The 20,996-nt window shown below is 43.9% G+C and overlaps 1 protein-coding gene across 2 annotated transcripts; it reads left to right on the top strand.

The window, feature by feature from the left end:
- The first annotated feature begins 3,975 nt into the window (after positions 1 to 3,975).
- On the top strand, positions 3,976 to 20,707 carry LOC109890008 (TBC1 domain family member 12). 2 transcript variants are annotated; one of them, XM_020481950.2, is made up of 13 exons: positions 3,976 to 5,719; positions 8,288 to 8,420; positions 10,298 to 10,419; positions 10,662 to 10,744; positions 13,725 to 13,842; positions 14,399 to 14,505; positions 14,754 to 14,834; positions 14,987 to 15,081; positions 16,847 to 16,918; positions 17,105 to 17,233; positions 17,590 to 17,699; positions 17,857 to 18,115; positions 18,986 to 20,707. In XM_020481950.2, the coding sequence occupies exons 1-13, from the start codon at positions 4,275 to 4,277 to the stop codon at positions 19,052 to 19,054; spliced, it is 2,823 nt and encodes a 940-aa protein (XP_020337539.1). In that variant the 5' UTR covers positions 3,976 to 4,274; the 3' UTR covers positions 19,055 to 20,707. The 2 variants fall into 2 exon arrangements, with proteins under 2 accessions (XP_020337539.1, XP_020337540.2); XM_020481951.2 differs by lacking the exon at positions 3,976 to 5,719 and adding an exon at positions 5,791 to 8,077.
- The last annotated feature ends 289 nt before the right edge of the window (positions 20,708 to 20,996 follow it).

Here is a 20,996-nt window from a genome sequence, read left to right as displayed (position 1 = left end):
AGGAAAGGCGGCCAGAGTAGGTGTTGGCTTTGGGAATGACCAGTGAAATATACCTGCTGAAGCACGTGCTACGGGTGGGTGCTTCTATGGTGACCAGTGAGTTGAGATAAGGCAGGGCTTTACCTAGCAAAGATTTATAGATGATCTGGGGCCAGTGGGTTTGGCGACGAATATGTGCGAGGGCCGGCCAATGGGAACATACAGGTCGCAGTGGTGGGTAGTATATTGGGCTTTGGTGACAAAACGGATGGCACTGTGATAGACTACATCCAATTTGCTGAGTAGAGCGTTGGAGGCTATTTTGTAAATGACATCGCCGAAGTCAAGGGTTGGTAGGATAGTCAGTTTTACGAGGGTATGTTTGGTTGCATGAGTGAAGGTGTCTTTGTTGTGAAATTGGAAGCTAATTCTAGATTTAATTTTGGATTGGAGATAATTAATGTGAGTCTGGAAGGAGAGTTTACAGTCTAACCAGAAACCTAGGTATTTGTAGTTTTCCACATATTCTGTCAGAAACGTCCAGAGTAGTGATGCTGATCGGGGAGGCGGGTGCGGACAGCAATCGGTTGAAGAGCATGCATTTAGTTTTACTAGAATTGAAAAGTAGTTGGAGGCCACGGAAGGAGTGTTGTATGGCATTGAAGCTTGTTTGGAGGTTAGTTAACACAGTGTCCAAAGAAGGGCCAGATGTATACAGAATGGTGTCATCTGCGTAGAGGTCGATCAGAGAATCACCAGCAGCAAAAGTGACATCATTGATATATACAGAGAAAAAAACTCTGCCTGAGAATTGAACCCTGTGGTACCCCCATAGAAACTGCAAGAGGTCCGGAGAACAGGCCCTCTGATTTGACACACTGAACTCTATCTGAGAAGTAGTTGGTGAACCAGGCGAGCCAGTCATTTGAGAAACCAAGGCTATTGAGTCTGCCGATAAGAATGCGGTGATTGACAGAGTCGAAAGCCTTGGCCAGGTCGATGAAGACGGCTGCACATTTCTGTCTTTTATCGATGGAGGTTATGATATCGTTTAGGACCTTGAGCGTGGCTGAGGTGTACCCATGACCAGCTTGGAAACCAGATTGCATAGTGAAGAGGGTACGGTGGGATTCGAAATGGTCGGTGATCTGTTTGTTAACTTGGCTTTTGAAGACCTTAGAAAGGCAGGGCCGATATAGGTCTATGGCAGTTTGGGTCTAGAGTGTCTCCCCCTTTGAATAGGGGGATGACCGCGGCAGCTTTCCAATCTTTGGGGATCTCAGACGATACGAAAGAAAGGTTGAACAGGCTAGTAATAGGGTTTGCAACAATTTCAGCAGATAATTTTAGAAAGAGTCCAGATTGTCTAGACCAGCTGATTTGTAGGGATCCAGATTTTGCCGCTCTTTCAGAACATCAGCTTTCTGGATTTGGGTGAAGGAGAAGCGCGGGAGGGGGACGGGGGGGCGTGGGCAAGTTGCTGCGGCAGGTGCAGAGCTGTTGGCCCGGGGTATGGGTAGCCAGGTGGAAAGCATGGCCAGCCTTAGGAAAATGCTTATTGAGATTTTCGATTATCGTACATTTATCGGTGATGACAGTGTTTTCTAGCCTCAGTGCAGTGGGCAGCTGGGAGAAGGCGCTCTTATTCTCCATGGACTTTACAGTGTCCCAAATGTTTTGGAATTAGTGTTACATTATGCAAATTTCTGTTTGAAAAAGCTAGTCTTAGCTTCCCTAACTGACTGTGTATATTGGTTCCTGACTTCCCTGAAAAGTTGCATATCGCGGGGGCTATTCGATGCTAATGCAGTATGCCACAGGATGTTTTTGTGCTGGTCAAGGCCAGTCAAGCCTGGGGTGAAGCAAGGGCTATATCTGTTCTTAGTTCTACATTTTTTGAATGGGCATGCTTATTTAAGATGGTGAGGAAAACACTTTTTAAAAGCAACCAGGCATCCTCTACTGATGAGGTAAATGTCCTTCCAAGATATCCGGGCCAGGTCGATTAGAAAGACCTGCTCGTTGAAGTGTTTTAGGGAGCATTTGACAGTGATGAGGGGTGGTCGTTTGACCGCAGACCCATTACGGACACAGGCAATGAGGCAGTGATCGCTGAGATCCTGGTTGAAGACAGCAGAGGTGTATTTAGAGGGAAAGTTGGTCAGAATGATATCTATGAGGGTGCCCATGGTTACGGATTTGGGGTTGTACCTGGTAGGTTCCTTGATCATTTGTTTGAGATTGCGGGCCTAGCTTAGATTGTAGGACGGCCAGGGTGTTAAGCATATCCCAGTTTAGGTCACCTAACAGTACGAACTCTGAAGATAGATGGGGGGCAATCAATTCACATATGGTGTCCAGATTACAGCTAGGGGCTGAGGGGCGTCTATAGCAAGCCGCAACGGTGAGAGTCTTATTTCTGGAAAGGTGTATTTTTAAAGCTCAAATTGTTTGGGCACAGACCTGGATAGTATGACAGAACTCTGCGGGCTATTTCTGCAGTAGACTGCAACTCCGCCCCCTTTGGCAGTTCTATCTTGTCAGAAAATGTTGTAATTGGGGATGGAAATGTCAGAATATTTGGTGGCCTTCCTAAGCCAGGAATCTTGGTTTCATCAGACCAGAGAATCGTGTTTCTCATGGTCTTAAGAGTCCTTAGGTGCCTTCTGGCAATCTCCAAGCACACTGTCATGTGTCTTTTACTGAGGAGTGGCTTCCGTCTGGGCCCCTCTACCATAAAGGCCTGATTGGTGTCGTGCTGCAGAGATGGTTGTCCTTCTGGAAGGTTCTCCCATCTCCACAGAGGAACTCTGGAGCTCTGTCAGAGTGGGCATCAGGTTTTTGGTCAACTCCCTGACCAAGGCCCCTCAATGACAACAAGCTCAGTCCAATGATGCTGTGACACATCACCCCAGACCATGACGGACCCTCCACCTCCAAATTGATCCCGCTCCAGAGTACAGGCCTCGGTGTAACGCTCATTTCTTCGACGATAAATGCGAATCCGACCATCACCCCTTGTGAGACAAAACCACGACTTGTCAGTGAAGAGCACTTTTTGCCAGCCCTGTCTGGTCCAGCGATGGTGGGTTTGTGCCCATAGGCGACGTTGCCAGTGATGTCTGGTGAGGACAACCAGCCTTACAACCTACAAGCCCTCAGTCCAGCCTCTCTCAGCCTATTACGGACAGTCAGGACTGATGGAGGGATTGTACATTCCTGGTGTACCTCGGGCAGTTGTTGTTGCCATCCTGTACCTGTCCCGCAGGTGTGATGTTTAGATGTACCGATCCTGTGCAGGTGTTGTTGTGGTCTGCCACTGCCACTGCGAGGAAGATCAGCTGTCCGTCCTGCCTCCCTGTAGCGGTGTCTTAGGTGTCTCAGTACGAATATTGCAATTTATTTATTGAGCAGGGACCCTGGGCATCTTTCTTTTGGTGTTTTTCAGAGTCAGAAGAAAATGAAGTTATTTGGATTTTTACGAATTATCTTTGAAAGGCAGGGTCCTGAAAAAGGGACGTATTTTTTTTTTGCTGAGTTTATATGGCCTTGGCCTACTGCACTTCGTGAATACAATGGTCGTATAAAATAAAGTCGTGTTTCAAGCGTGGTCACAACGTCCTCTGGCGGTTCCACCGAGAACTTGAGCACGAGAGAGACAGAGCAAACGTGGGCAACTTTCAGACGATTAATTGGTATCACACACTCAAATGCATAACTCCATTTTCCCTCTATAAAAGAAAAATACAATCCAGCCTAAATATGGCCACTATTCAACCAAAGGGTTATTGTCTTTGGTTCAACTATTGAAAAAGGTAGGCTAGCTATATCAATAGGTTATCACAGAAAAATATCATGCAAGTTTAATCCACAGAGTATGTAGCATGTGGTTTATTCCTAGATTTAGCCTGTGGTTTATTCCTAATTACGCTTTCTCAAAAGAAGATGTCACTTCGTATCCAAGACATCTGACTTTTGGGTTTAGCGAGTCCGGAAAGACGTGACGTCATGAACACTTCAAAATGGCTACTGGTTGTGTTATTAGTGCTGCTGACTGGTACATAGGGATTGCATTAATCTGTTACAGCACAGGCCCGATTTAAATGTTATTTTGACCAAACGTTCCTCAAAACATTATGCTGTTTTTGTGGGTCTGCCAGATTAAAAACGACAGACTACAAAACATGGTCACGCTCTCAAAGAACAACGAAGACTGGGAGCTCAGACGTCCGAGAGGGCGACGCTGCAGGATTTTATGTCCGAAGCTGTAACTAGCTTCGCGGAGGGTACATGAAATGGAAACAGCAGAACATGGAGATGTGGTTCTTGTTTTGCCCGTCGATGTCAACGAATATGAAGAGGCAGGTAAATCTTACGGTTCACATGCCGACTGTAATATAATTGCAACCTCTCGCCCATTGATCGACAACGGAAGCCGAGTATGCGCGGCGGATGAGGGTCAAACGGGGAAAGGTTATGTTTATATAGCCAGCAATGGGAAGAGTCCAATCGTTGAATGTGTCGTGTTACCATCGCAGAACGTCCGAGTTGGGAATACAATAATGCGGGATTTGGTTGCAGACTGTCTCCCCATTCAGATGCATGAAAGCGGTGTAATTTCAAACCTGTGCAACGACCCACCGCACCCGAACGACCACAGATTTAATGGATTTACTGAGTCATCGGTTCAGCTGATGGTCGGGTCGGAAACTGACGGAGGGGGGAACGGGGGGCCCTTTTCCTGCTCAGACACAGCCGCAAGCGCCTACAGACACGAGGAGGGGAACGGAATGTTACTGCAGCTGGCTCGTGTTTCACAGCGGGGAAAACTGGATTATGAGGGGGAGACTCAAGATTCCAACTCGGGTACGCTGAACGAAGGGGATTCTAATATGGAGCCAGGGCCACAGCCGCCATCTCTCTCTCCATTGTCATGTAGGCCTATAGACAACCGTCAACAGAATGACACTTTCACAGACTCTGTTGATGTGGACATGAAGATGGCCAATGGGGATATGGATTGTTATTTATCAAATGATGATTGGTCTACAGATGTGGATACTGATTATTGTAGCCAGATGGACACATGCAACCGACTGCTATGCCAAGGACTTGACTGCTCTGTCATGGAAGTAAATGGTGGCCTGCATACTGTAAACACTGAAGCTACATGTGATTTGGATGCTGTTTCCTCAGAAAGAACCACAAATGTTCCATTTGATGTCGTCGTGGTGCATGCTTCTAATCTGCAGCTCCAAAACATCCAGTCATCACCTGCATTACGTGAGAGAAACAGCGTGGGGTTGAAGCATGGCAGCCCATTGGGAGCTCCCCCGGCAGCTGCCAAGCCCCCCGATGCAGAGAGTAGTGTTCCGGACTCTGAGGGTGTCCCTTCAGAATCGAGTGCCAAACGCCCGTCTCCCTCTCCGTCAACACTTTCTGAAAACACCAACAGTCCAAACACAGAACCCAGCATGAGAGAGGATTTGAGTGAGTGCAGTCTCCCAGCTAGGCCTCTAAGCCTCAGGACTAACCCAAACAACACAGTCTCTCTCAGCTGTGATGCCACCCCTCTCAGCCCGGAGGATGGGGACATGTTATTTGGAGATGAGGGGGGTGCGGACTGCTCTAGAAACACTTATGATGTCGGTCGTCGTCAAAGTGCCCCAGAGAAACTCCCCGACGGGTCCACAGTTCTGTCCTCTTCTAAGAAGTTTGGCATCTCCGATTTCTTCACCAGGTAATATGAAAAGTGTAACCATCACTGCACTTGCTCACACACACACACACTCCCTCACCACCACTACAACAAACCCACGCATACACGTGTTGGGAAATATCTTATTTGGGAATGCTATATGTTGAATTACCATAGTGCGCATGTGTTGAGAGTAGTAATGGATATTAGTCAGTTATTGTGGTAATAAAGGATATGGTAGACTAAGCAATAGTTAAGCGAGGCCTATCTCCTTAGGGGTTAGACTTCTGATGGCATCCACAGTGCCCAAACAACACAGTCTCTCTCAGCTGTGAGACTGATGGGCTACCCTACAAGCAGCCAACTACCCTATTCCAGCAGCTCATTACTGTAGCTGGTTATCCATAATGACCATGTTTTGTAGTGACTCTGCCCATACTGTAGGGTTGTAAAATTCTGGTAACTTTCCCCCAAATAACCGGTTTTCCAGAAATCCTGGTATGAGAATTCCTGGAATTATGAGGTGATGAGCAGGAAATCCTGTATTTCTGGAAAAAAAGATTTTTTGAAAGTTAATGGAATTTTGCAATCCTAGGCCCATGCATAATTACTGAGAGCATCTATTCAAGCACCTGCAGGCCTGGTCAATGTCATTGTTTATCTGGTGCGTCTTCATGTTCGTTACAGTGCAAGGCAGCAGACTGGAGAAAGCGATCACAACTCCTCATGATCATCATCCTGATAATGTGGGTTTGACAGGAGGGTGGATGTGTAGCTTGTGAATGAAATTAGCCCATGTCGTCCAACTTCTACAGATGAACAGGTTGATGAAGCACAAGGCATCTGGGTCATTGTTGTGTGCCATTAAAGCAAAAATGCTTGAACAGCAAAGAGACTTTAAACTCAGGAAGCATTTTAATATCAGCTAGGATAAATGTAATCTGAAGCATGACAGCTGGATAAGACATCCTGTACAACACAACATCTACCTGTAACACTATTCCCTCCCTGCATTGACTTCATGAGATTTGCAGGCCTCCAGTTTCTCCTGCAGCCCAGGGTAATGTTGGAGAGAATTGCGGTGTTCTACCTCTTTATTGCCTGGATTTCATACTACAACAAGCAATGAGACTGCAGAGAAAATGTTTTCTATCTGTCTCGATCTCTCTGCTACCCTCCCGCCTACCCCACTCTCACCCCTATAAAAGTACTGTACTATTGGAGCTGAATCAATTCAATTTCAGAGTATTGATTTTGAGTTGCTTGCAATGCTGTGGAGACACTCTCTTATTCTAGAAAGTCATCACTGCTAGGCCTAGCTATATAGGATAGGCCTTTGTAGCAGTTCTCCATTAAAGCTTATTATTACACACGGCATAGTCCTCCTAAACTAAAATCTCCAAAGCAGTTTCTTCGTCCTGTATGCAGACCAGACCGTAACGAACTGAACCCCCTCCTTAACTTGTGAGAATGTTGTCTAATGACAGAGAGCTGCTTGTGACAGGTGCTGTGAGGAGTGTTGTGGCTGATCTCTGTGCTACTCAGCCCCACAGCCCCTAGATCTTTTATCCATGGCCCTGAGACATGGAACCTGTCATTTGGTGAGGCGCAGGGACAGGGTTCCTAGCTACAGTACTAGGTAAAGTTAGACCTCCGTTAGGCTACAGGCTGCGTAAGAAGCATCGCCACAGCACGTCGTTCAATTATCCTATGTTAACTGCAATCGATACTGAGCTCAAAGGTTCTTGTGAGCACTGCACACACTCATAACTTGTGGTGTTGCTGGTACTGTGTGTCGTGCACTTTTTGACAGTCAAGGTGCCATTTAGTCAGTAATGAGGAGGCATAGGCTAACACCTAATAGTACTCCGCTGAGCTAGCAACGAGCACTCAGCGGTTGTCAACGTCCTCATCCAACCAGAATCCATGTTTGCAGATGGAATTAACTTGTTTGTACCACACTGCTGATCACTTTGAAATGAATAACAAGTCATCTACGGCTCACTCTGTCCCACTGCTTGTGTGCACAACATTAGAGGAAATACTGGTTTGTGGTGCTGGATTCTTATGTTTGATTCCACTGAGGTGATTATGATGGCATGGTTGGGATGACAATGATGATCATAATCTTCAGGTGTTTGAGGATGCTAGATGATGGACAGTGTCCTGGATCACTTTTGTATAAGAGTTATCACTGATGTACTGTATCCAACAATCCGTAGCAACACAAGACCTTGGGGAGGGTGCCTTTCTGAATTCCTTCACATCGAGGGAAGAACAAACATGGCTGTCCTGGCCCCCACTGTACCACACACTCACTCCACCCAGCAGACAGCCAGAAACTCTCTCATATCACTGCAGCTTCGCTGATGGCCCAACCCGACTCTTCACACACTTACGGTACACAGGGCAGGATAAAAGCCTGGGAACCTCAGGGGACTGTGTGTTTGTGCCAGCATGTGTGTACATGTTATCTTTTCATTGCTCAACACCCTTCTTTCCATCCTCTACTTCCCTGAGATTTGTACCACCCTCTTTCAACATGTACATTTTCCTTCCAGATATATGTCTGTCTCTTCTTTTAAATATTTGTCACTCTCTCTCCTCCAGAAACCTGTTTTCTAGGAAGCCCAAAGAGCCAAAGCCACCTTCTCAGAATGCTCCTGGGTGGAGGTTGTTTGGAAAGGTCCCCCTGAGGGAGAACACTACTAAACATCCTAAAGACTCCTTCACCATCCAGCAGGTTAGTATCACTTTATATCGGACTCAACCACAACCCGTCGGACTCAGCCACAACCTGTTTGAGTTCTACCCATAAAAATGAATGAAGATCAAGATATATTTGTGTTGGTCTGGTGTCATATAAATGATCTGGTATCCAAACTCTGGAACTCTTAACATTGTAGGAACTACCAACTCAAACTAATGGAATGGAAATGTCCATTTAATGTCTCTGTTGTGATGCTGCTGCTTCTGGTGGTGGTGTGTATGTCTGCAACAGGTGGGAATTGAGGCAAAGGGACAGGAGTGGGTGTCTGGATGAAAGGGCGGGGGTGTTATTGGTTGAACCACTAGTGGTGGTGGGGGACGGTGTGTAGCTGTCTCTCTGTTCTGCTGTTGCAGTCTGCAGCTGAGGCCCCAGCTGGCTACTCTGCCCCCCCAACCACACTTCTGCATGCTGTGTGGCGGTGTCTCTGACAGCTCACCCTCCCTACTCCTCACTGGCCCTCTTCCTCTGACTGTTATGGAGGATGAGCGCAGTGCTGGGGTGCAGAGTGGGTTAGCATTCCTACCATGCTCACGTCAGGTGGGACTCTGAGCTGCTCTAAATGAGATTGAGACAGAGACACACTGGGTACTTGTTTACAGAAGCGGTCAACTGAGACTGAAGCTCAATGAATAATGATGAAGGCAAGAAGTAGGATGTTACACTTAGACTATTCCCATTCCACAACAAAGTAGTAAACTACAATATACTGACAGAAATACATCTGTTTTTTGTTTCATCAGGATCATAATCCAGACAGTTGAGCCCGAATCGACACCTAATCACAATCTCTTTAATCAAGGACTATGGGATGCCTTTTTTCTAAATCGCATATTATTCACCATCTTTTTGCATGGAACTATAGAAAATATGTTTCGCCCATCAGACTACCAGATGTACTTCTGCCTACCTGCTTCACATGACAATAGAAGCATTATCCATGACTACACTAACTGTGGGAGAGGGAGAACATCACGCATAGATGAACCAACTCCAGTGGAGTGTGGGTGATGAATGATAACTATGTCTCATCCAGACTAACCTCATAAAAGATCTGTTGTCCTGTGGTTAACCCGGGTCTATGAATGAGGTTTTTTATCACACGTACGTACACACACAGTGCAGAAAAGGCCTAGGACAAAGTAGACACTATTAAGCCTACAGAATGTCCCTAGCCCTGACAGCCCTGCCTCCCATAGCCATTAGGCTGCCTTCTACAGGAGCAAAGATGGGCCGTAGTTGATGGATGAACACTGGTGTGTTATGTACAATAACTGGTCCATCCACACATAAAAGGAGTCATAGACTGTTCTCTGCTACCGCACGGCATGTGGTACCGATGCACCAAGTCTAAAACCAACAGGACCCTGGACAGCTTCTACCCCCAATCCATAAGACTGCTAAATAGTTAGTCCTGGTAGCTATTGGTTAACTATTTAACTGTCTGCATTGATCCCTTTTGCAATAACTCTTGACTCATCACACACGCTGCTGTTACAGTTTATTATCTATCCTGTTGCCTAGTCACTTTTTCTTACCTATATGTACATATATACCTCAATTACCTCGTGCCCCTGCACATCGGACTCAGTACTGCTACCCTGTGTTTTTAGCCAAGTTATCATTACTCATTCCTCGTGTTATTAATATTTATTTATTATTAGATTTTTTTCTCTCTGCATTTTTGGCAAGGGCCCGTAAGTAAGCATTTCACTGTTACTCAACACCTGTTTACAAAGCATGGGACAATTTGATTTGATTGTAGACCACAGTGAAGAACAGCCTACATGTGGGTTTTAAACCTCATTGTAAACATGTTTTTGTCCCCTTGTTTCCTGTGTTTCTATGTAAAGGAGTACCCGGTGAAGGTTGGACCAGCTCCAGGTCCCCAGGTCCAGCTCTCTGCAGCGCGGCGGAAAAACCTGGAGTTTGAGCCGTTGTCTACCACAGCTCTGATACTAGAGGACAGACCATCGTGAGTGTTTAAAAAAAGAAATAAAAATCCTCTGGTTGGCTACTCCCTCGGTACACATCCCGTGTGTGATTGATTGTGTATAGTGCAGTGCCCTCATACAGGGGGATGGCCTGTTTTCCTGGAATGCACATTAATATGATCTAAACACCATGCACATGTAATTCCTGATACTCTGTATGGCCAGTGTGTATGCCCAAACCACACACCTCTCTGAAGGCATCCATCTCGTCCCCTCTGTTCAGGAACCTTCCTGCCAAGTCTGTTGAGGAGGCCATGCGTCACAAACAAGAGTATGACGAGATGGTGGCAGGAGCCAAGAGGAGAGGTATGTGCTAACCACAGTTTTAACTGTCTACACACACCCAGAGGGTGACTGTGCCTGTCAGGGAGCTGTCATCAACAACACCCAAAGGGGTGTGTCCTCTCACCGCTCCTCTATATCCTGTACACTGTTGATTGTCGTAGCCAGTAAGAGAACTGATCTTGAAGTTTGAGGATGACTCTGTAATAGTCCGTCTCCTTCATGCTAATGAAACTGCCCACAGCCTTGTTGTTGATGATTTAGTGCATTGGTGTGCCAGTGCATTCTTACAACTGAATGTGACAACCAAAGATTTAGTATGTGTATTGATTTCAGAACACTAAGGGCCAGGTGGTAGACACTATAGACAACTACAAGTATCTTGGCAAAAGTATTGATAATACATTGAACTTTGAGTGTAACACTTATGTGTATGAAAGTCCAGCAGTGCATTTTCTGTCTCTGGAAACTGGCAAAGTTCTTGGTCGACAGGACCTTGATGACTGTTTTATAAGTCATACGTAGTCTGTATTAACATTTTCTATGATTTGCTAGTACGGCAACGGTGTAAACGCAAAAAATATCTATCTAGAATAGTGAAAGTGGGCAGTAAGATGATCGGGAGTCCAGCAGAGGAGTCTGTCTGATCTGCACAACAGACAAGTGGTGAGGAAGACTGAATCCATCCTGTCTGACTGTGCCCACCCCCCCTACAGTTGCATAAAACATCAAATCAAATGTACTTAAAGCCCTTTTTACATCTCTGCTTCCGAGTGGCGCAGCGGGCTAAGGTACTGCATCTCAGTCCCTGGTTTGAATCCAGGCTGTATCACATCCGGCCGTGATTGGGAGTCCCATAGGGCGGAGCACAATTGGCCCAGCGTCGTCCGGGTTTGTCCGGGATTGGCCGTTATATTAAATAAGAATTTGTTCTTAACTGACTTGCCTAGTTAAGTAAAAAATAATAATAAAAGTGCTTATACAGAAGCCCAACCTAAAACCCCAAACAGCAAGCAATGCAGATTTAAGGGTTTACCTTGCGAAATTATGTTCCCTTACCTAAGGGAATTTTTTAAAGGGTGTTGCATAGAGCCGCTCAAACATTTCCTTAGGTAAGGGCATAACTTAAGGGTTTTATGGTACTTTGAGGGAATGTACGGCAGAAAGAGTCACTGGTTACTATGGAGGGGACCTGATTCACTGACTGAAGGTCTCATTGAAGAGATCACATTTATTATGCGATATCGAAAAATAGAACTTCTGCATTTTAAGAGGGGCGAAACGATACAGAAGATGGTAACACGTGTTGTAGCTATGGATTGCGTACCTTCCATTGTTTATCTAAGTAGCTAGCTGCTGGATGTTTTCCTTTTGTAACCGGGGCAGATGAAAGCAACATTCACCTGCACAAATGCTGTTTACATTGAAATCCATACTGAATGAAGCCGTTAAGGGACCTCATGGGCACCCTTAACTGTTTCACTTAATTTAAGGGGGAAATTCTCCTTAAAAGGTTTAGTGCAACTGTGTTACAGTTAAGGAAACTTTAAGGGATAAGATAAGGGGGGCGTTAACTTAAGTTTTATGCAACTGGCCCCAGGACCTACTCTCTGGCTCCCAGTATAGAGCCCCACTGTTAAGACTAACAGGTACAAGCAGTCCTTCGCCCCTATGGCCATTGCCTTTTTAAATACTGGGAAGAGACTGTGATAGGCTAGGGATGAGTATGACGGTGGTAATATGTTGCTGTTTTTTGTTTTTGTCAGCACGTTGATAATGTTGTTGACCTGATGATCACACAGCCGTCATACCGCTCAGGAAGGAGACTCGTTCTGTCTCCTAGAGATGAACGTACTTTGGTGCGAAAAGTGCAAATCAATCCCAGAACAACAGCAAAGGACCTTGTGAAGATGCTGGAGGAAACAGGTACAAAAGCATCTATATCCACAGTCAAACGAGTCCTATATCGACATAACCTGAAAGGCCGCTCAGCAAGGAAGAAGCCACTGCTCCAAAACCGACATAAAAAAGCCAGACTACGGTTTGCAACTGGACATGGGGACAAAGATCATACTTTTTGGAGAAATGTCCTCTGGTCTGATGAAACAGCAAGTGAACAGTTTGGCCATAATCACCTTGTTATGTTTGGAGGAATAAGGGGGAGGCTTGCAAACCGAAGAACACCATCCCAACCGTGAAGCACGGGGGTGGCAGCATCATGTTGTGGGGGTGCTTTGCTGCAGAAGGGACTGGTGCACTTCACAAAATAGACGGTATCATGAGGGAGGAAAATTATGTGGATATATTGAAGCAACATCTCAAGACATCAGTCAGGTTAAAGTTAAAGCTTGGTTGCAAATGGGTCTTCCAAATGGACAATGACCCCAAGCATACTTCCAAAGTTTCTGCAAAATGGCTTAAGGACAACCAAGTCAAGGTATTGGAGTGGCCATCTCAAAGCCCTGACCTCAATTCTATAGAAAATGTGTGGGCAGAACTGAAAAAGCTTTTGTGAGCAAGGAGGCCTACAAACCTGAATCCGTTACACCAGCTCTGTCAGGAGGAGTGGGATAAAATTCACCCAACTTATTGTGGGAAACTTATGGAAGGCTACCCAAAATGTTTGACCCAAGTTAAACAATTAAAGGCAATGCTACCAAATACTAATTGAGTGTATGTCAACTTCTGACCCACTGGGAATGTGATGAAAGAAATTGAAGCTTAAATAAATAATTCTCTCTACTATTAGTCTGACATTTCACATTCTTAAAATAAAGTGGTGATCCTAACTGACCTAAGACAGAATTTTTACTAGGATTAAATGTCAGGAATGATGAAAAACTGTGTTTAAATGTATTTTGCTAAGGTGTATATACACTTCTGACTTCAACTGTATGTTGAATGTTGTTTTTATGCTCCTTTGCTGCCAAACCAATTGGGACCATGAAGTTGAAAATTTAACTTTAACACACACTTAACCCATTCTCTCTCTTTTCTCTGTCAGAGCTGAAGGAGGCCCAGAAGAAGAAGCGTCAGATGAAGGAGAGGTTTAAACAGGAGGACAGCATCGCCAACGCCATGGTCATCTGGAACAATGACGTCCTGCCCAACTGGGACTGCATGTCAGTATTCCCTACACTGAGGGGATCAGTACCGTTTTAATGCCTTTTATCGTCCAGCACAAACACTTGATACTATATAATATATGCCATATAGTAGACACTTTTATTCAAAGCAAATTATTCATGCGTGCATATATTTTACATATGGTCCTGGGAATCAAACACACCATTCTGGCATTGAAAGTGCCATGCTCTACCAACTGAGCTACAGCAGGCATCTTGATTTGTCACAAATAATCCTCCTGAACATTATTTTCACTTGAAACAAATGACTACCAGAAGCTGAAATAGGTTGTGTTGTCAAATGTACATAGATCAGTGAAGGCTGCTGAGGGGAGGACAGCTCATAGTAATGGAACAGAATAAATTGAATGGTATCAAACACGTGGTTTTCATGTGTTTGAAAACATTCCATGCTCTCCATTCCAGCCATTATTCTGAGCCGTTGTCTCGGCAGCCTCCACTGACATATATAGACTATTCTGATACTCTACCATAGTTTTAACAAGGTTAAAGTTCCTCTGGAATGATAGACGTGTGTTGTGTCCCCTGGCAGGCGTAACACGCGTCGGGTCAGAGAGCTCTGGTGGCAGGGCCTTCCTCCCAGCGTCCGAGGACGAGTCTGGAGCCTGGCCATCGGCAACGAGCTCAACATCACCCCCGGTAAAAACACAACACTCTACTTAATGCTGTCTATCCAAATCCTCCCCCCCCCCCCCTCTGTTCTCACAGCCTGTTTGCTAATATTCACTGTTACAGCAGCTTTTAATGTATACAATCTAAGCAGTTGCCTACTATAACAATGACGGCCATCCTACCGCCCACGCAGTCTGTTGAACGACCAGTAGCAGTATATAATCTAGATAGACTATAATTAACCACAATATTGTTGATTGTGTCTGCTACTGTAGAGTTGTTTGAGATATTTCTGTCTCGGGCTAAGGAGAGGTGGAAGAGCTTCAGTGAGACCAGCTCTGAAAACGAGACCGAAGGTAGGTACCATGGCAACACAGACCCAGAGCAAGAATAAGCCCCATCATCATTTAAAACAAGTTAGAAGCACATTTTGTGCTTTGTTTATTGATCATTTATAAAAAAGCTAATTGTATTTTTGCATGATTTTTTTTTTTCTTCTCCAAAACAGACTCTGGATCATTGCAGGTGGATAGAGAGTCAAGTCTGGACCTGATAAAGCTGGACATCTCCAGGACCTTCCCCTCTCTCTTTATTTTTCAGAAGGTACAGTCAAATGTTTAGACACCTACTCATTCAGGGGTTTTTCTTTTTTTTGTATTATTTTCTACTTTGTAGAATAATAGTGAAGACATTAAAACTATGAAATAACACTTGGAATCATGTATTAACCAAAGAAGTGTTAAACAAATCAAAAATATATTTTATATTTGAGATTCTTCATAGTAGCCACCTTTTGCCTTGACAGCTTTCCACTCTCTTGGCATTCTGTCAACCAGCTTCACCTGCAATGCTTTTCCGACAGTCTTGAAGGAGTTCCCACATATGCTGTTTTGCATTCACTCTGTGGTCCAACTCATCCCAAACATTCTCAATTTGGTTGAGGTCGAGTGATTGTGGAGGACAGGTCATCTGATGCAGCACTCCATGACTATCCTCCTGGAGGTTTGTTGGATCATTGTCCTGTTGAAAAACAAATAATAGTCCCACTAAGCGCAAACCGGATGGGATGGCGTATATCGCTGCATAATGCTGTGGCAGCCATGCTGGTTAAGTGTGCCTTGATTTCTAAATAAATCAGACAGTGTCACCAGCAAAGCACCATCACACCACCACCCCCATGCTTCGTGGTGGTAACCATACATGTGGAGATGGAACCAAAAATCTCACATTTGGACTGATCAGACCAAAGGACACCGGTCTAATGTCCATTGCTCGTGTCTCTTGGCCCAAGCAAGTCTTCTTTTTATTGGTGTCCTTTAGTAGTGGCTTCTTTGCAGCAATTTGACCATTGAAGGCCTGATTCATGCAGTTTCCTCTGAACAGTTGATGTTGAGATGTCTGTTACTTGAACTCTGTGATGCATTTATTTGGGCTGTCATTTCTGAGCCTGGTAACTCTAATGAACTTATCCTCTGCAGCAGAGCTAACTCTGGGTCTTCCTTTCCTGTGGCGGTCCTCAATGCCAGTTTCATCATAGCGCATGATGGTTTTTGCGACTGCACTTGAAGAAACTTTAAACGTTCTTGAAATGTTCCGTATTGACTGACCCTCATGTATTAAAGTAATGATGGACTGTTGTTTCTCTTTGCTTATTTGAGCTGTTCTTGCCATAATATGGACTTGGTCTTTTACCAAATAGTCCTATCTTCTGTATACCACCCCTACCTTGTCACAACACAACTGATTGACTCCAATGCATTAAGAAGAAAAGATATTCTACAGATGAACTTTTTACAAGGCACCTGTTAATAGAAATGCATTCCAGCTGCCTACCTCATGAAGCTGGTTGAGAGAATGCCAAGAGTGTGCAGATCTGTGGCTACTTTGAAGAATCTAGAATATATTTTTAATACTTTTTTTTTGGTTACTACATGATTCCATGTGTTTAATTTCATAGTTTTGATGTCTTCACTATTATTCTACAATGTTGAAAATAGTAAAAATAAAGAAAAGCCCTTGAATGAGTTGGTGTGTCCAAACTTTTGACTGGTACTGTAGGTCTCTCCTCTCATCACCAATACAGTACCTGATCTCAGAGGCTTGATATCTCTGTGGTTGTCACTATAAAACAGAACCCTCATACTGTCCATGGCTGTTTTTATCCCAGTGTTGTTGTGGTGTGTGGAAGCTTTTGTTCTTCAATGTATTCTTCTCATTGTATTGCTGGATCTGCTCGTGTTGACATTGAATGTGCCACTGTTGTTTGGTCAGTGTTGGGTTTATTTGAACATCTTGGTACATATGCAAAAGAAATATAAACCTCAGGTAAAAAGACAAGACATTAATTTGACTAATACTCTCCCTATAGGGTGGGCCCTATCATGACCTCTTGCACAGTGTTCTGGGGGCGTACACGTGTTATAGACCAGACGTGGGCTATGTAAGTAGCAAACACTTATTTTTCCTAGATAATTGTGTTTTCTCTCAATCCACGTTGACTAAATGTTTGTCCCGTGAACTGATTTCTCCCCAAGTCTGCAATTAAATTGGATTCTGTTCTTAATGGAACTGTTTATTTTGGTGAATAATGAATTGAACTAAGACATGCGTTCCTTGTGTTTTCCAGGTCCAGGGGATGTCCTTCATCGCTGCAGTGCTAATCCTGAATCTGGAGGAAGCTGACGCCTTCATCGCCTTCGCCAACCTGCTCAACAAGCCCTGTCAAATGGCCTTCTTCAGAGTGGACCACGACCTGGTACTGACACACACACACCTTTTGTCCTGAGAGAATTAAGCAATAAGGCCTGAGGAGGTGTGGTATATGGCCAATATGTTCTTACGCTCAAAGCAACGTGGAGTGCCTGGACAGTCCTTAGCCGTGGTATATTGGCCATATATCACAAACCCCTGAGATGCCTTATTGCTATTATAAACTGGTTACCAACGTAATTAGAACAGTACAAATAAATGTTTTGTCATACCCATGGTATACGGTCTGATATAACACAGCTGTCAGCCAATCAGCATTCAGAGCTCGAAACACCCAGTTTATAATGCTGAATGAATAAATGTTATTTCCATGGTGTAAACCTTTTTCCCTCTTGTTTTCAGATGTTGAAATACTTCGCTGCTTTCGAGGTGTTCTTTGAAGAGAACCTCCCACGGCTGTTCAATCACTTTCAGATCAACAACCTCACCCCTGACCTTTATCTCATAGACTGGTGAGTGTAGGACAACATGACACTTCAGTGCTTGTCCTCTTTGAACTAAAGTAAAATGGTTTAAGACTCAGTTCATAAAGTGACCTTTGCATGTGCTTCGCTTCACCTCGCCAATGAACCGTTGTTGACCTCTGTGTGTCTCGGTCCATTCCTGCAGGATCTTCACCCTGTATAGTAAGTCGTTGCCATTGGATGTGGCGTGTCGCGTGTGGGACGTGTTCTGTCGCGACGGGGAGGAGTGTCTGTTCCGGACAGGCCTGGGCATCCTGCGCCTCTACCAGGAGGTCCTACTGCAGATGGACTTCATCCATATGGCCCAGTTCCTTACCCGCCTGCCTGATGACATGGCTGCTGACAACCTGTTCAGCTGCATCACTGCCACACAGATGCTCAGCAGCAACCGCAAGTGGGGCCAGGTCAGTTAGACCCACTGCCTGATTCTATAGTCTGACCTATGGAGCAGAAGTAAACTGGAATTCCAATTCAGTATTTGAAAAGTGGGCATCTATTTAATGACTTATGAAGTGGGGCCAGCTGTGGATGGGTTTTATCAGTGCTAAGATGGGGTGGTGTCAGTGCTCTGCACAATGGCTTCCTTTCCCCTTCATCTTCCCTTCATGACAACGGATAGAGAGCAATAATAATGGCGTCTTTTTGTAGGCACTAACGGAGGCAAACTCCTCAATGACTTGTCGGCCAAAGTCTATGGGGAAATTAATGGGTTTCTGGGATAAACAGCGAAAATAATGTCTGATGAACACAGGTTTAGGAGGTCTTATACGTTTTGGTTCTAGAGATAATCTTCATCAGCTAACGTCACATTTTGTGAATTTTTATGTGTGGATGTAATGAAAACAAGCACATAAAGGTGTCATGATTCATAAAGGTCATGTTAACTGACTGATATTATCTCAGAACAAAACATATAAGATCTCCTAAGCTTGTGTTAACTTCAAACCATTTTTTCCGGCTTTATCCCAAAACCCCATTCTATCCCCATTCATTTCCCCCATAGGGATAGCTGAACGAACCAGGGGTAACTCATTTCCAATTTTTAGGTCTACAAGCTGGTGTGCTTCTATAGGGGAGAGGACTCCTGGGTAGTTTTTTTTTTACCATGTTGCTTAATCTCTTATAGTCTTTAAATATTAGTGGTTACGGAAGAAAACGGATGAGGAGAGGGAAGCTTGTATGTTGTTTGCTTTGTTTTTGTATCAACAGTACCTTCTGTTGGATATGTAGAACTACTCTATGTATTTAATTTTACATGTACATATTTCCATTAGGTCTTCTCTGCATTGATGAAGGATGGCAGTAAGGAAATAGCCAACCACAGTCCGGCTCCAAGAAGCTAACGGTTTAGACACACAAACCCCACTACCCAATGTGTTTCTGAATCGTTGACACACGCACTTGGATTTCTTCTGGGGACTGTTGCTAAGGCAACAGGAATGCTTTGCTTGGTTATGAAATGGACACCAAATGGATGTAATACTGGGAGGTGGCAACACATCCCTACATATCTCCACACACACACACACACACAAAATGGCATCAGAAGTGTGACTGAAATGAATGTTGTTGCATCAGAGAACCATTAGCAACTATGAATGATGAAATCTGGTAGAAAATACTTTAGGCCGGGAGAGTTCTGTCCATGTTATTGCGCATACGGCAAGTGGCTATAAGGAGTTCCCAAAACTCCTATCAACACTCCATTGGTTTGCGTACACATTAAGTATATGTCCATTTTCATCCCTACACATCTCTCTACATGCACACACACACTCACATAATAACAGCATTATAAACAGGCCTTAGGTGGACCATGAAACCACTGACTCACCCATATAGTCTGGTCAGAAATATGTTATACTTTCAGATTGTAAAGCTGTTAAATGTACTTGTCTCTTTTTGTTTTTAGGTTATACCAAATTTCTCCACGACAAAGTGTTTGTAAATATGAACTTAAACATATGTACCTATATTTGTATGTATTAATGTATGGTATACACATACAGTATTTTCCTCGTGTTCACTAATTCAACAGGACCCTTGGCAAACAGTGATTCTGGAATAGGAAATACCAACGGTAAATCAAGGAGCGACTTGGTGAAATCTTTTTAAAAAACTATTGAATCTGAGTGCTCTTAAGTTAGTTTAAAGGTCCAATGCAGCCATTTTGATCTCAATATCAAATCATTTCTGGGTAACAATGAAGTACCTTACTGTGATTGTTTTCAATGAAAATAGTTTAAAAAAACGAATACTTTCTTAACAAAGAGCAATTTCTCGAGGAAGAATTTTGATAGCAGTCTCTGGGAGTGGTCTGAGTGAGGGGAAACGGAATAGTAGCTGTTAGGGGTTTGGAACTCTCTTTCTTATTGGTGTATTAACAAATTTACTGCCTAGTGATGTCACCAGGCAGGCCAAAACTCCATCCCACCAAAACAGGTTGACATTTCAGGCCGCCTTTTCAAACAGCTCTAACACTAAAAGGGCATTATCGTAATTATCACAACCTCGTAGTGTGGAAGCATATATAAAACACAGGCAAATCATGTTTTTTTGCTGCACTGGGCCTTTTAAATAAAGCCCCGAAGAGGAGGGGGGATAATTTTGAAATAAAAGTGCAATATGAATCTCAAGGGCCACATGATGCAGTGTTTTTGGAGAAACATGTTTGAATAACCGCTTTATGTTGAGTTAAATCTACAGTTGGTGATGTCTGATAGTACAGTGCTTTGATTAAATATTTAGATAGTAGTGGAGAAGGAGATCAACATTCTTGCAAGATGTTTGATTTTAAGATTGACATTTGGTCTGTATGCATACTATTTAAGTTGTAGCATTGCTTCATGTAAAATAATCATTCCGCTTGTTTTTGTCCAATTTACAATTGTACAGTTTTCATATGCCTTACTGGTACTGTATATGTAATGTAAAAAAAGATCTCTTTCGTAAATGGCCACTAGTTAAATGTGTAAATAAATATCTGGGCAACAGAATTGCTGTGTGGGGTTTGTTTTTCCTTATTTTTTTCAAAGTAAAACATTTTTGTAAGACACTACACTATCTGATCTAATTTATTTGAAAAAAATCCAAAACACAGTTAATTGGTTACAGTTACCAAGGAAATGGAAAAGCCATGCAAGTACAAGGTAAGGCAATTATATGTAGGGGTTGGATACATCCACCAGGGGGAGTATAACATAAGAGCCTGCCAATGTCACTGAACATCCCCTGCATGACAAAAGTAAGAAGACCCCTTGACTTTATCCACATTTTGTTACAGCC

This window comes from Oncorhynchus kisutch, linkage group LG4, assembly GCF_002021735.2.
Source record: "Oncorhynchus kisutch isolate 150728-3 linkage group LG4, Okis_V2, whole genome shotgun sequence".
Classification (NCBI taxonomy): domain Eukaryota; kingdom Metazoa; phylum Chordata; class Actinopteri; order Salmoniformes; family Salmonidae; genus Oncorhynchus; species Oncorhynchus kisutch.
The sequence above is the reverse complement of the archived record's forward strand: the minus strand, read 5'-3'. Positions and strand labels throughout refer to the sequence as shown.

What these genes read in the sequence shown, in the direction of transcription:
- LOC109890008 (XM_020481950.2), top strand. Translation starts at nt 4,275, where the DNA reads ATGGAAACAGCAGAACATGGAGATGTGGTTCTTGTTTTGCCCGTCGAT. An exon ending in CTGCCCAACTGGGACTGCAT is followed by an intron (nt 13,843 to 14,398) that starts GTCAGTATTCCC and finishes GTCCCCTGGCAG; the next exon opens with GCGTAACACGCGTCGGGTCA. An exon ending in CTCTGAAAACGAGACCGAAG is followed by an intron (nt 14,835 to 14,986) that starts GTAGGTACCATG and finishes TCTCCAAAACAG; the next exon opens with ACTCTGGATCATTGCAGGTG.